This window comes from Mizuhopecten yessoensis, unplaced genomic scaffold (assembly GCF_002113885.1).
Source record: "Mizuhopecten yessoensis strain PY_sf001 unplaced genomic scaffold, ASM211388v2 scaffold5091, whole genome shotgun sequence".
NCBI lineage: Eukaryota > Metazoa > Mollusca > Bivalvia > Pectinida > Pectinidae > Mizuhopecten > Mizuhopecten yessoensis.
In genome coordinates this window covers 204,194-221,318 of record NW_018405875.1, presented here as the reverse complement: position 1 = coordinate 221,318, position 17,125 = coordinate 204,194, and the positions used below count along the sequence as shown (strand labels likewise).

General features: G+C 35.5%; 1 protein-coding gene across 4 annotated transcripts; it reads right to left on the bottom strand.

Moving 5' to 3' along the window:
* Positions 1–8,841: 8,841 nt before the first annotated feature.
* On the bottom strand, positions 8,842–15,046 carry LOC110450191. 4 transcript variants are annotated; one of them, XM_021497507.1, is made up of 4 exons: positions 14,921–15,046; positions 14,193–14,248; positions 11,984–12,461; positions 8,842–10,887 (listed from the first exon to the last, which is right to left on the bottom strand). In XM_021497507.1, the coding sequence occupies exons 3-4, from the start codon at positions 12,423–12,425 to the stop codon at positions 10,217–10,219; spliced, it is 1,113 nt and encodes a 370-aa protein (XP_021353182.1). In that variant the 5' UTR covers positions 12,426–12,461; positions 14,193–14,248; positions 14,921–15,046; the 3' UTR covers positions 8,842–10,216. The 4 variants fall into 4 exon arrangements, with proteins under 4 accessions (XP_021353182.1, XP_021353183.1, XP_021353185.1 ...); XM_021497508.1 differs by lacking the exon at positions 14,921–15,046 and adding an exon at positions 14,677–14,810; XM_021497510.1 differs by lacking the exons at positions 14,193–14,248; positions 14,921–15,046 and adding an exon at positions 12,724–12,941.
* Between the last annotated feature and the right edge of the window lie 2,079 nt (positions 15,047–17,125).

Sequence of the window (17,125 nt, the reverse complement as noted above, 5' to 3'; positions counted from 1 at the left end):
AGGTGACTATATTAGTCCCGTGGAAGATCCTCCTCCATTGCCTTTCCCTTCCCAATCTTCCCCATGTGAATCTTCTTGGCATGACTGGCCAACAGATGTCTATACGTCCTATGTCCTGAAGCGAATCTCATCGCTGGAGGCTGACGCAGTGGAAGAACTTCCTCAGAACTTTGAAAGGAAAATGGCAGACACAATTACAGAAATGAGGAAGATTACACTTAAAGGAGATTCCATTCCAGCGATCGCTACTGAAAACCCTTATCTAACAATGAATCAACCAACAGATGATTTACAAAATCCAGCATTCCTGCCTTCAGGTACTACTATGCACAGTTCTAATGTTATGTTGAATGAAATCAACAGCAAAATGGACCATTTGGAAAAAACTATTTCTCAGTTAAAGAATGTCGAAAAAGAACATCACGACAAAATGTATGCAGGTTACAAGGCATTGAAGGAAATCGTTGTGGGAATAACCAAGCAAAATACTGCATCCGATGTAGTCAGTATGGCGTCGACCATTCAAGCAAACTATACCGACCTTTTAAGGGAACTAGAACCTCGCGAGCTCATATTCATACTATTCCAAAAAGGAATTATAAATCTGCAAGAGAAGAAAGTGCTTGTTGAAATGCGAACGAATGGGCGCAGCAAAGAGGATCAAAATGACAAACTCCTTGATTATCTTGGCATTAGACCTGTAAGCCGTAGCGTAATGATTGAAGCCTTGGAGTTTTCGAAACAATCTGACCTGAAAGATAAAATGCTGCCGAGTGGGCAGTAGATCGAACACTTAGGTTATGTCATAATCTCATCAGTGCTTTATTTACTAATATATGCAAACCTGTCTTAAACATTTATAATGATTATTTCGTTTGTCCACTTTCTTTTCAATCTAAACATGAACCAATTATTTCTGTATACCAGTTAATATTTTGGTGAACGTCATACCAATATTAATGCCATTCGCATGGACTCCAATCGTCTTCATTGAAGCTTTCATCATGACCTTTCTTTAGTTTTGATGTTTCCTCAACCTCAAATCATGTTGTTGTATTTTTCGTTCAGAGATTAGCATTTTTTGTTAACGCGTTATTATCACGTATATATATAAAGCCTTTGCATACAGATTAATCGTAATTGTAACATTACGTTCGTTTCTGCTTTAAGTTTTACCCTGATTGACTGAAACCATGTTAAGAGATTTATTTTGTCAAAATGTCATGTTGACCTGAAACGTCCGGCACTCGCAATACAATCGGGAATCCTCGATTTAAATCAGCAACAGTTAACGGATTTCCCTTGGCAGTGCTATTTAGACAAATCAAAATGCAAAAGGGTCGATCATCGGGCAGTGCACAATGCCAGGCAATAGTACGCAGATTTCCAATTATGGGAAGAAGTTTGTTCAAGGTTTGGTGGTGAAGTGGATGATTACCTCCGACATATCTTAATTGATAGGATAGAAAAACAGAAACTGCCTAAAAAGTCGAGAAATTCATGGCAAAGAAAGAACATCAACTGGTTTTAAAATTTTGCTCAAATAGTAAATTATGAAAACATGTTTGCAGAGCGTTTTTTGGTCGTTTTTCAGTTTAATATGGCCTCTGGGAGTATGATCTTTCGGGAACACAAATAAACATGCTTACCTTTAAAATAGAAATAAAAATGTATTATTTGTAAGTGGCTGGATATGATTTATTTAAGGATTCCCGTACCACTGCCAAATACTGTTCCTTTCTTTCGGAAACTGTTCTAGCACGACTATACCTTCGATAAATCATTTCTGAAAGGAACCCCATACCTTGCGGGACCTTTATAAAAATAACGAAATTGAACAAACAAAATTATTATCAAAAGCAATGTTATAAATATAAAACGTTATACTAGGGTAGACCGGGATTCACATACCGAACTTCAAATTGTTATACTGTCGGTCTAACCGACTGAGCTACCCGGTCAAAGGAAGTCTCCTGGCCAAAATGTCCTGCAGTTATTCAAAACTTAATCAAGGAGAGGTTACTGTATATACGACAAATCACAGTGCAGCATACCGGGGATCTTTAAGAAATATTTTATTTCATTGTTATTTAAATGTGTTGTATTGCTAGTTCTCTTTGACATACGATATATATACTTAACAAAAGAAAAATTTCCATAATAAATTCTTCAATTCTATTCCTCAAATGTCTTTCTGTTGATGTCTATGCCGCCGAAATGTTCAAGCCAGTGCACTTAACAGAAATGTTGCACAATGACAGCAGTGTACTGTTACATTATCGGATATCAAACACATTTTCTGATTTCGTTAGTAGATTCTAACAAAAAGTACGTTCCTAACTTTACGGTTAAAAGTATTATATGCTTGTACACTTCCTTTGTTGTTATTTACGTACATAAATTTTGTTGTGTGGTATGTATAGTAACTTTGTGTGGTATGTATATTAACTTTGTTGTGTGGTATGTATACTAACTTTGTTGTGTGGTATATATAGTAACTTTGTTGTTATGTACGTATATAAATTTTGTTGTGTTGTATGTATATTACCTTTGTTGTGTTGTATGTATAGTAACTTTGTTGTGTGATATGTATAGTAACTTTGCTGTGTTGTATGTATAGCAACTCTGTTGGGTGGTATGTATAGTAACTTTGTTGTGTGGTATGTATAGTAACTTTGTTGTGGTGTATGAATTGGATGAAGTGAATTAAACAGATACTGTTAAGTTACAGTTATAGAAAGAAGTTAAAGTCATTGGTTTTCTAGTGCAAAGTCAAATCAATTGAAGGTTAAGTAAAAAGTCGAAGTCCCTGATTTAAATTACAGATATAGAAAAAAGACAAAGTCATTGTGTTACAGTACAAAGTCACATTTATTGATGGTATAGTACAAAATCAAAGTCGCTCATGTTCTAGCCCAATTTAAAGTCATTGATTTTTAATTCCAAAGTCAAAGTTACTGATTGTCCAGTACAAAGTCAAAGTCATCGATTTTTATTTCCAAAGTCAGAGTCATTGATTGTCCAGTAAAAAGTCAGTCATGTAAGTTCTAGTATACTTATAGTGTAGTACCCAGTCAAATAATCACTGTTATAGCTCCATGTTAAAACGATGAGTGCTATGGTACCAAATCAAACTAACTAGTGTTTATCTAGTACCCAACAAAGGACACACATAGCTTAATAATTTACTATATGGTATTTCTAAGCTTTTAATCTAATACCGTTAATAGTAAAAGATCAACACTAGTGGCAACTGTCTAGATTCACAGATACATACCTGGCAAAGGCTTCAAATGCCATTTCTTGCGGTTTAATGGCATATAAGAGCGCTATAAACGTCTGCTTTTGACAACCAGAAGTTTTACAAGCCAAAGCGGTGAAGTGGGACGGGAACACCCCTGACATTTGACCCCATATCAATCCGCCTTCCCCTATTAAAATCTCCAAAAACTATATGTTTTTCTAAAGTTCAATATCTAGACTTCATTCAAGGTAAAATATGTCAACAATCACCTATATAGACTACTCAGAGGCACTTACCGGAACAAATTGAAGGTAGGGATTACAATCGTATGAAACACTGAGTCCTAAAACCTATTAGTGTAATAGAACACGAAAATAGCCATTTTATATCTGATACCATCAAAGCGGTTTTTTTCGGAAACAGGCATATTCACATAGTTTGGGAAACATTTTATTTTACAATTGATTTTTGGTGTCAACTTAATTCATGCTCGTCACATGATTAAGTAAGATTTGGATAAAAAAGGAAATATCTCTCTCGGAGTTTAAGTGTGGACGTGCTTATTTCAACGTCGATGATATTACATACCAATACATATCAATATCATGACCATATATCTAACTAGTAAACTTACACTTGGTGATAGCATGACCATAGATCTAACTAGTATACTTACACTTAATGATAGCATCACCATAGATCTAACTAGCATACTTACACTTGATGATAGCATCACCATAGATCTAACTAGTATACTTACACTTGATGATAGCATGACCATAGATCTGACTAATATACTTACACTTAATGATAGCATCACCATAGATCTAACTAGTATACTTACACTTGATGATAGCATCGCCATAGATCTAACTAGTATACTTACACTTGATGATAGCATCACCATAGATCTAACTAGTATACTTACACTTGATGATAGCATCACCATAGATCTAACTAGTATACTTACACTTGATGATAGCATCACCATAGATCTAACTAGTATACTTACACTTGATGATAGCATCACCATAGATCTAACTAGTATACTTACACTTGATGATAGCATCACCATAGATCTAACTAGTATACTTACACTTGATGATAGCATCACCATAGATCTAACTAGTATACTTACACTTGATGATAGCATCACCATAGATCTAACTAGTATACTTACACTTGATGATAGCATCACCATAGATCTAACTAGTATACTTACACTTGATGATAGCATCACCATAGATCTAACTAGTATACTTACACTTGATGATAGCATCACCATAGATCTAACTAGTATACTTACACTTGATGATAGCATCACCATAGATCTAACTAGTATACTTACACTTGATGATAGCATCACCATAGATCTAACTAGTATACTTACACTTGATGATAGCATCACCATAGATCTAACTAGTATACTTACACTTGATGATAGCATCACCATAGATCTAACTAGTATACTTACACTTGATGATAGCATCACCATAGATCTAACTAGTATACTTACACTTGATGATAGCATCACCATAGATCTAACTAGTATACTTACACTTGATGATAGCATCACCATAGATCTAACTAGTATACTTACACTTGATGATAGCATCACCATAGATCTAACTAGTATACTTACACTTGATGATAGCATCACCATAGATCTAACTAGTATACTTACACTTGATGATAGCATCACCATAGATCTAACTAGTATACTTACACTTGATGATAGCATCACCATAGATCTAACTAGTATACTTACACTTGATGATAGCATCACCATAGATCTAACTAGTATACTTACACTTGATGATAGCATCACCATAGATCTAACTAGTATACTTACACTTGATGATAGCATCACCATAGATCTAACTAGTATACTTACACTTGATGATAGCATCACCATAGATCTAACTAGTATACTTACACTTGATGATAGCATCACCATAGATCTAACTAGTATACTTACACTTGATGATAGCATCACCATAGATCTAACTAGTATACTTACACTTGATGATAGCATCACCATAGATCTAACTAGTATACTTACACTTGATGATAGCATCACCATAGATCTAACTAGTATACTTACACTTGATGATAGCATCACCATAGATCTAACTAGTATACTTACACTTGATGATAGCATCACCATAGATCTAACTAGTATACTTACACTTGATGATAGCATCACCATAGATCTAACTAGTATACTTACACTTGATGATAGCATCACCATAGATCTAACTAGTATACTTACACTTGATGATAGCATCACCATAGATCTAACTAGTATACTTACACTTGATGATAGCATCACCATAGATCTAACTAGTATACTTACACTTGATGATAGCATCACCATAGATCTAACTAGTATACTTACACTTGATGATAGCATCACCATAGATCTAACTAGTATACTTACACTTGATGATAGCATCACCATAGATCTAACTAGTATACTTACACTTGATGATAGCATCACCATAGATCTAACTAGTATACTTACACTTGATGATAGCATCACCATAGATCTAACTAGTATACTTACACTTGATGATAGCATCACCATAGATCTAACTAGTATACTTACACTTGATGATAGCATCACCATAGATCTAACTAGTATACTTACACTTGATGATAGCATCACCATAGATCTAACTAGTATACTTACACTTGATGATAGCATCACCATAGATCTAACTAGTATACTTACACTTGATGATAGCATCACCATAGATCTAACTAGTATACTTACACTTGATGATAGCATCACCATAGATCTAACTAGTATACTTACACTTGATGATAGCATCACCATAGATCTAACTAGTATACTTACACTTGATGATAGCATCACCATAGATCTAACTAGTATACTTACACTTGATGATAGCATCACCATAGATCTAACTAGTATACTTACACTTGATGATAGCATCACCATAGATCTAACTAGTATACTTACACTTGATGATAGCATCACCATAGATCTAACTAGTATACTTACACTTGATGATAGCATCACCATAGATCTAACTAGTATACTTACACTTGATGATAGCATCACCATAGATCTAACTAGTATACTTACACTTGATGATAGCATCACCATAGATCTAACTAGTATACTTACACTTGATGATAGCATCACCATAGATCTAACTAGTATACTTACACTTGATGATAGCATCACCATAGATCTAACTAGTATACTTACACTTGATGATAGCATCACCATAGATCTAACTAGTATACTTACACTTGATGATAGCATCACCATAGATCTAACTAGTATACTTACACTTGATGATAGCATCACCATAGATCTAACTAGTATACTTACACTTGATGATAGCATCACCATAGATCTAACTAGTATACTTACACTTGATGATAGCATCACCATAGATCTAACTAGTATACTTACACTTGATGATAGCATCACCATAGATCTAACTAGTATACTTACACTTGATGATAGCATCACCATAGATCTAACTAGTATACTTACACTTGATGATAGCATCACCATAGATCTAACTAGTATACTTACACTTGATGATAGCATCACCATAGATCTAACTAGTATACTTACACTTGATGATAGCATCACCATAGATCTAACTAGTATACTTACACTTGATGATAGCATCACCATAGATCTAACTAGTATACTTACACTTGATGATAGCATCACCATAGATCTAACTAGTATACTTACACTTGATGATAGCATCACCATAGATCTAACTAGTATACTTACACTTGATGATAGCATCACCATAGATCTAACTAGTATACTTACACTTGATGATAGCATCACCATAGATCTAACTAGTATACTTACACTTGATGATAGCATCACCATAGATCTAACTAGTATACTTACACTTGATGATAGCATCACCATAGATCTAACTAGTATACTTACACTTGATGATAGCATCACCATAGATCTAACTAGTATACTTACACTTGATGATAGCATCACCATAGATCTAACTAGTATACTTACACTTGATGATAGCATCACCATAGATCTAACTAGTATACTTACACTTGATGATAGCATCACCATAGATCTAACTAGTATACTTACACTTGATGATAGCATCACCATAGATCTAACTAGTATACTTACACTTGATGATAGCATCACCATAGATCTAACTAGTATACTTACACTTGATGATAGCATCACCATAGATCTAACTAGTATACTTACACTTGATGATAGCATCACCATATATCTAACTAGTATATTTGCACTTGATGATAGCATCACCATAGATCTAACTAGTATACTTACACTTGATGATAGTATCACCATATATCTAACTAGTAAACTTACACTTGATGATAGCATGACCATATATCTAAGTAGTATACTTACACTTGATGATAGCATCACCATATATCTAACTAGTATATTTACACTTGATGATAGCATCACCATAGATCTAACTAGTATACTTACACTTGATGATAGCATCACCATATATCTAACTAGTATATTTACACTTGATGATAGCATCACCATAGATCTAACTAGTATACTTACACTTGATGATAGCATCACCATGTATCTAACTAGTATACGTACACTTGATGATAGCATCACCTACTAGTATACTGAGAATTGATGTTAGGGGGGATTGCATATTAAAGCAAACAAATAAACATTGTTTTAACATTATACATATAATTATACAGCAGGAATAAAAAGGTCACATATTATATGTTGAGGCACAATCATGTGATTACGTTTCTTAACACACAAAGCGCAGACGAAATGCTATATTTTCACATTGTCATTAAATAATTTTGAACTGCTTCCGGTATATATCACAACCAAATGTCATCTCAAGATCCAATGTCTTAGAAGATTTTGATATTTTATTTCTTGAATTACATATGATACAACCAATCAACAGACAATGCAAAACATTTAAGATTAGGAAGGTGATAATATATCTGTATACTACAGCCTGCAGGTAGTTTCCAAATCACTCACTACAAACAGTACTTCTCCATCTGCTACAGATCACTGCACATACTATTCGCAAGAGCGTGCTGCAGCTTCTGATAGATAGGTAACAATTTATTCGTGTGATATAATACGGTAACGGTCAGATGTATGACATCACAAGGTTACCATACAATCTTGTTGGCCACGTTTTGGTCCTAAGCATCACAGATGTCCTAGAAAGACGAAACATCTGTGTGATGCAGTGTAAGTCTATGTTGGCTTACTGCATGTATATATTACAAAAGTTTAAATGTGTAGTCACTGTGCATTTTACGCTCACCTTTCTATAACACTACAAGGGCACCGTAAATGTCCATAATATAACAATGTTTCTACTCCTGATTAACGCTCAGGAATTTAGGAGTGCGGCTACTGGTTCGCCCGTTGTCAGTATAATGTGACCGGGTGGGTGTCCTGTTTGGTGTCTTCGGCCGTATGTTTCAGTGAGGTAGCACTATAAAGTCGGCATCAATTCTGCGCTATCACAAGGATACATACACGAGCATATCGCAGCCTCCCAAAACACACATGCATACACTACCCGCATGCATCTTGCACACAGGGGAGGCCGTCCTTAAATAACCATAGCTGTTGATAGGACGTTAAACAATACAAAACTATACCAAACCAATATAGCAATGCTACCAAACATAGTCATGGCACTTCAATGTTACCACAAACAAGGGTATTGTTTCACACAACAACTACTATATCACAGCATTGTTATTAAGGATCCCCATCCCAGTGCAATGTTTTATTTCGTATATACATGTACAGTTACCTTTCATTTATTTCATTGTGGATGTACAAAAGTAACTGTAGCCCATCAGGACCAGGACACTTACATTGACCGGGTTACTCAGTTTGTTATAGCAGCAGCATTAGTAATCTGAAGTCCAGGGTTCTAATCACAATACAGCCCCGCTAAAATGTTACTCCCTCAGAACACTGCTGTGAATTATATGCTGTTCATTTTATCTTTATTGTTTGCTTATCAACGTCCCGCAAGGTATGGACTTCAGTTCAGAAATGATTTAACAAGGCCGTAGTCATGAAATATACAGTTACCAAGTTGTTACAGGCAGGTTGTTTTCGGGAGGGCACGGGGATCCTTAAGCAGACCAATGTAACCATATATAGGCATAAAACACTAACAGGCATGTGTATAACACTGTCATGCTAGTACATACACTAGATATATAGCACTACGATATTATCGTACAAGTCTATTGTACTATGCGGTGTTCCTGTATATATATAAATATATGTAGCTTTATGTGTAGATTGTATCCAACATGTCCATGGCACAACGACAAATGATATAACGAGTAGGTACCAACTTGGACCATATGCAAGGGTAGGCTACAACTTTGTTTACCAAAAGACTAACTTTGACCACACATAACGGGAGTTTACCACTAAGCTAGCTTCGATCACACATAATAGTAGGATACCACCAAACCAACATTGACCACACATAGCGGTAGTTTACCACTAAACTAACCTCGACCGAACATAACGGGAGTTTACCACTAAACTAAACTCGACCTCACATAACGGGAGTTTACCACTTGACTAATCTAGACCACGCATAACGGTAGTTTACCACTAAACTAACATCGACCACACATAACGGTAGTTTACCACTTAACTTACTTCGACCACACATAACGGTAGTTTACCACTTAACTAACCTAGACCACGCATAACGGTAGTTTACCACTTAACTTACTTCGACCACACATAACGGTAGTTTACCACTAAACTAATCTTAACCACACATAACGATAGTATACCACTAATCAACCTCGACCCCACATAATGGTCGTATACCACTTAACTTACTTCGACCACACATAACGGTAGTTTACCACTTAACTAAATCCAACCCCACATAACGTTAGGATATCACTACACCACTACTAAGTTCGCCCACTACTCCCTTTGTCACCACTTGATGAGTCCCAAGTATCCTCGCTTGGCTCTTTCGATTTTGCAGATTTCAATTTGAGGTCTTCGACGTCAGCGTCACCCCCGCGAGTGAGGTCTGCATAGCCCTCACTGCTACTGTCCTGTACAACAGACACAGAGGCACGAAACAGTTCTAATATCAAATACACAGGCGAGTTGACAGTTTTTGCTACGTCATTTCCGGTTTGTGATGAGTGTTTGTACGTTATATGAGTCTCGTCAGTTCGTCTCACCTTGAGAAGGCCATCACATGCATCCTTAGTTTTCCCACTTTTCTCAAATATCTCCATCATGCCAAGATGACTTTTTGATTGTTGTGATTTTAATGAAGTTACGTTATTGCTAACTGAAAATAATTCAGGGGCTGTAGACCTTAAGTCCTGAGGACTAAGGCTGCTTACACCCAATGCGACAGAATAGTAATGCGGTGGTTCAGTACCGGAACCGGAAGTGTCCGGTTTTAAATCAAACTTGATCATGTCTCTAACCGACAGAGGTTTTTGAATGCAACAAATAGCAGAGGGAATCTCCTTCGATAATCTTGCAATATAGTTATTGTCCTCAAACAGGATATTTTCCCCACAAATATCATGGAAATGCAGTCGCTTTGCATTAGCCGTTTCTGAAATAAAAATTATAACAAAATTATAACAGAAATAACAGTAAAATGATTGGAACAAAACTGAAAAAAATGATTTTCTTACATTGGTAATGAAGTGAAATCGGCATTAAGACATCGTGAAAGAGATTGCTCTAAATATAATCTCTTCATTAAGATGTTTTCTTCCTAGTGTATTGTTTTATCAACTGATTAATCGGGCTGAATGAAGAGGGATAATGCTGAGTAAGGATGATGTTTGGTGCATATTCGACTTTTTGTTTTAAAAATTTGAACAAAACCGCTGAAGCAATATCCCTATAGCAATATGAATAAACTAAAACACGTGTGAATACAAATATAGCTGGTGCACGATACGAACATTCACAAATACCAAAATATTATAATAAAAAATGAAAACAAATAATTGGGGACTCTTTATCAAGTCACTAAAATGTCACAGTGTTACTCTGACAATGTCGATGAAACATTTTGAGCATCACATGACCTTCATTAAATTATCCTAAGAAACAAAAATAGGTTATCCTAGTTGTCTTTTAGTGTTTACAAAAATGACGATGACGTCATTTGTAAACAAATCAATAAACAAAGATAAGAACATTGCTTAAAGATGAAAGAAATAGTATGTTGTGTGTTACTCCTAACAAAATTAAGGCGTATTTATAATCCCGTATTTTATTATTTTACAAGAACCTTTTCGGATTTTGTGTCCTCTTACCAATTTTCATGCAGGGTAATACAGTTAAGTAACGCTATGAAACATTGCAAATTCAAGGTCTCAGCCAAAATTATATGAAAATTGTACACGAGGTCAATTCTAGACCCAATACTGGCATCCTTCTATAATGTTTATGATGTTTGGAAGCAATTATAGAGCAAGAATATATTGTTATAGAGTATATTTCGTCTTTTCGTATTGCAGACTTATCTGCACTTGTGAGCAGGTATTGATTGTTACGTCATTTGTTTGTGAAAGTAACGTATTCAATTTTTGAGAAAACGACGTAATATTTTTCACACAAACCAATGACGTAACAATCAATACCTGCTCACAAGAGAAGACAACTCTGCAATACACAAAGGTGGAATACAAACCTACCTAGACATATCTTGGCTTTTCCAAACTTTATGTTTACATATATCCACACAGGACCGGGGCTAACGGTGGACTTAATGGTCTCGTTGGTCTTGGAGACATTGCAGACGAACTTGTCCTGTTCTATCGAAACTGTCACCAACAGCTCCTTCCGGTGCAGTCTGACATTGCCCACTTCCTTGAAGCATTGCTGGGAGTACGACGTTCTCACATTCTGGCAAGTATACGGGTCCTTTTGGGTGTATCCCACGTCTGTGTGGCTACTTCCGCCAAATAACCGGATACGGTACTCTTGGTTGGGGTTCATAGGTGTTGCACTAAACACACTTCCGCCAGAATACACGTGGTGCCATTCCACCATTTGACCTTCATTTTTCACACAAACGTTCTCGCCACATACATTTGAGAGTGTTGCGCTATTATCTGGGCCTGTGTAATCCGTCATATCGCTTTTTTATTAGAATGAGACCCCTTGGTTAATCTGAAATGATAATATTTACATTATATTTGATGTCATCATAATATGTTACAAGTCAAAATATGACTAACGCAGGATTACATTGAAAATGGAATTTCAAATTTCCATATTCACTTAATATTTTCATTTATTAATGATCAGCATACTTACCTTCAAAATCCTCAATGTGATCTATACTGTTATACAATTTTAAAGCTCGTTTAACTTGACAATAATACAAACAATGCATTCAAAGTATATTTATCAATACCAGACGGACACTCACACCTGTATTGCCTTGTGTGTTACAAAATTCAAAGCTTGTTTTACAAGACGATAAGACAAATACGACAAGCAATGTAGTCAAGGTATATGTATTTAAACCAGACCAACACAGACATTTACTGCCTCGTGTGGTTTTAGTCACTTTACGGTAACTGTTGTAAATTGTCCTGCTGATAATAATGTGTGTATACACCCTGGTTATATTACCACCAGTCGGCATTGTCAATGGAAATTCTACGCCCTCATTAACAATTCAATATACAGGTGACGTCATCGACCTGCTATCCAATTAAAATTGAGTTACATTTCAACAAGGAAGGTATGTGTGCTAGCGGTGTTTGGTACTCCATTCCACGTCTACACTACATGCATGTGCTTTAGACAATCTGATTAAAATACAGCTCCTCTCTACTATCGTATGAGGATCCATCATACGATAGGAGAACAATAGTTTAATGAGGAGCGGTATTTTAATCAGATTGGTCCTTTGGAAAGCCTCTGGTGAGCAATTCTCATCAAGAATGGATCGTTTTAAAACTTAATTACAATGTCATGAAATATATGTTTTGTCTTAATCAATAAATGCGTGATAAGTAATGTTTTCTTTAGATATTTGGTTCCTGTAATCTACCGTATTCATCTATTATATATAGAGAGAGAGCAAATGTAATGAGCTACGTAAGCTACCCGACTCAGAAATAATAGTAGCAGCCTGACGCATGTACAGAATAATTAATGTGACATAACTCGGGACAAACACATATGAATTGAATCTCTTTAAGATAACCACAAGCAACACGTAGGTCACAATAACACTTCAGCATGTGCCCGTCAAACATAAGGAAGATATAGCAGACATACAAAAAATCTATAATATAATCTAAAATACTGTACTTCAGTAGGTACACACTAAATAAAGATATATTCCAGACACACATAAAGACCTCTAAAATACTACAGTAGGTACACACTAAATATAGATATATTCCAGACATACATAAAGACCTCTACAATACTTCAGCAGCTTAACAAATACCATATCAAGGAAGAACTTTGAACACAATATGAATGACAGAGCAATAGGAACAGAGGAGACAAAAACAACAAAAGAAAGAATACAAACCGAAGGCATTGAAGTATTCATACTATAGATTAAGTATCCAAAACCACATACAAGATATAGTCAAGATATAACAAGGTAAATTTAAGTAGTGTGTATATTACAATTCAAGCCAAATGATCATTATAAATATATATATATATAAAGATGACGTTGACACATTTGTAGGAACATATATGTATTCTACAACTGAATAAAGGGTTTCACAATTGTTCTATTGATATGTATAAACGGTATGAACCTCAGTCGACCTTGAAACACTATTTTAAAGTGCAATGACAATTGAGTACATTTTAAACAGACTCATGCATTCCTATATTGAAACTGAACAACACTAACATGTACATTACCATATCAGTGTGTTGGATCCGATATCCTCCTGTAGAGCCCAGCTACCCCGTGTTACCTAGAACATGTGTAATACAGGATATGGTCAATAAATAGCAACAGCCACCGTCCAGAAGTACGGGTGTAACTTTAAATATACCCGGGAAGAGTATGGTTAGCTTAACAAATACACTTATTTACATAACGCATAGTTCCTGTAAGATGCATAGTTTTGCGTTCAGGAAATACAATAGGCCCGACCCGGGTTACTCAAAGGTTGAAATAAGATAACCAGTGGTTAGCTATAGGGAATACTTAAAATACGAATTCAGAGCCCCTGATATTATTTCACTGCTATAGAATTGCTGAGATAGATCAGATTGACATGTTATGCGGGTTTATCCTAGATTGATTATTCTCACCTACCACTGGTTAACGTTAACCAACCTTTGAGCACATTGTATTGTCTGACACACGTGAGAGGTGACCAAAGTGTGGGCCCTGTACCTAGAACCAATGGGTTTCTTCTGTCTTCTGCTGAGGGGAAATGGGAGAAACATAAATTGATAATGCCCCCGGTAAAACACTTGAGACTTCAACATTTTTTCTCTACCCTCAGCTAAATCTGTTTAATTGTGTCTCCCGCGGTACTAGTATTCAAATGACCCTGCATGATGCAAGAACGTTAAACCCCGCACTAAACAAAACAAAAAATTGTCTGATCAGGAATGGTATGAATTAATCCACTAACCTTGTTGTTGTCACCTACACGGTATTCGGGATAGGCGATCTTATCGCATCCTACCCTTATGAATTGTGTAGAAAGTGGAATAGGTCTGCTTCACCCATTCAGTACCCAGGGCGTCAGCCACATACTGATCTATCGAAACGAACACCACACACCTACCAGAATCCAATATCAATAACTGTATTACCCTGATTGATTTGAAATTTTTATATCTAATAGATCAAGCCTGTTTACAATTGTTTACATTTTAGGCAGATTATAGACGATATAAAAATATTATGAGAAAGAAAGGAAGAAACGTAAGAGTGATTTGCATTTACTTTTAATATTTGTTTCCAATAAAAACAATTATAATTATTTGTCCAAAAACCGAAACTACAAAGATATGTCAGTTTTTTAAACATCAGTTTTTATTTATTTGGTTTCACGACCTTTCAACAGCTATGTTCATTTAAGGACGTGGTTTAAACAATAGAAAATATGCTTAAATTTCTTGGTCCAGTCGTTTAAAACCTTGTTAGTTTAAAATTCAACTTAACACAAAACTTGAATCAGATAGATTTTCAATCAAAGAAAACGAGAAAAAGATGTACATGTATATTCAGCTAGATAGGCAAAAATTCAACACAGAAAATTAAAAAGATAAACCTATAAATAGTTTTACAGGCAAAAAATCACACACACACAAATTGTAAATATTGGGGATTTCTCAAAGTTCGCATTTTGAAAATTGCGTTAACGACTGGTTAAGTTGGCCATGCTTTGAAAAACCGGAAACAAGCCATTGAGTTAACATGTTTATTAATTCAAACACCACGATATAGGATACTCTTTGCATTTACTGGTTAGCTTCATATATCTATAATAGTATAACAGGTAGTCACATCAATTTTCTTGTGTGACGTATACACAAAATCGTCCTTATTCGAACATTATCACAATTTTAGATATTAACGTATAAACAGTGGTGAAATTATGTGGGTAATATATAGGACCATATCAGCTGTTTTAACAATAGCGCTGCTGTTAAACATATCTATTTAACTTGTGTACCGGCTCGGGAAAGGCATATTTATTACAGGGTCAAAATCGGGGACAGGATTTGCCTGACTTTGAATATCACAGACCACTAATAAAGCTAACTGGAGGATAGCCATACCTGGCCGAGTAATTGTCTTACTAGAGCAAAACGTAAGGCAAATCAAATTAAGATTTAAATTAAATTAGTATGTTTAAGTTCAATACAAATCAAATCACCAAAAAAAAATGTATTCACGTACTCGAAGAATTAACTGACCTTGTTGCAATTAAGAGATAACGAAGGGAATATCACATCCCTGCTTGACGGTAACTTGATAAGTACACTATCCCTTATTGGTACAGCGTTCCTCTAATCACAAACTCAGCGCCGGACTGACGTTGATCCCATTGACACTTACAAATAAAATGTACCGCTCTATAATTTGTATAATGTGTTTACATGTCGTGTCGCAGCTGCTGCGGTATTCAAGAGCTTGCTCCGAATGGCATGACTTCCGTGATAGATGTCGACTGCTGACGAACATACTTACAGCACAGGGTTTCTAAAGACACATCTTGGTGAAGACTATGGAGAACGTCGCCAACATGATATCGTAGGGAAATAAGCTATTTCTTGGTGATAAAGAGGTCACTGCTTTTCATTATGCTCCTTGATGTGCTTTGTGGTTTTGTTATCACTACCCGAGTTCTCGATGTGAAGACGTGATACTACTTGGACTCGACATAAAATTAATTGGCGGGTGTCGCTGATTAAGCAGTATATACTCCCCTAATCAGAACATCTGGTCTTATCATACCTTTTCAAGTGTATCCGTGTAAACCTTTTCCACTGTTCACTTTTTGTCCAAGTTTAATCAGTTTCATTTCGAATTACAATTTTGGTGACATTTTGGCTTTCTATTGTTGTTTTTATAGACTGGATTGACCAAATTTCAAAATTCTCCTGTGGACGATATATATGGATGGCAAGAGTATCATTACGTACATAAATCACAAGAACGCATAATAAAACATAAAAACGAGCGTATGTATATGGTTATTATATTTCACTACATGTTGTATATTACTAAATGGACAAAGACAAGGTATCACTTCAGTTTCTCCAGCGCATTTTGTATCAGATTTTGCCAGCAAAATTGTATCTTTTCTTCACAATCTGATTAATAA

What these genes read in the sequence shown, in the direction of transcription:
- LOC110450191 (XM_021497507.1), bottom strand. Translation starts at nt 12,425, where the DNA reads ATGACGGATTACACAGGCCCAGATAATAGCGCAACACTCTCAAATGTA. An exon ending in AAAAGCCAAGATATGTCTAG is followed by an intron (nt 10,888 to 11,983) that starts GTAGGTTTGTAT and finishes TTTTTATTTCAG; the next exon opens with AAACGGCTAATGCAAAGCGA.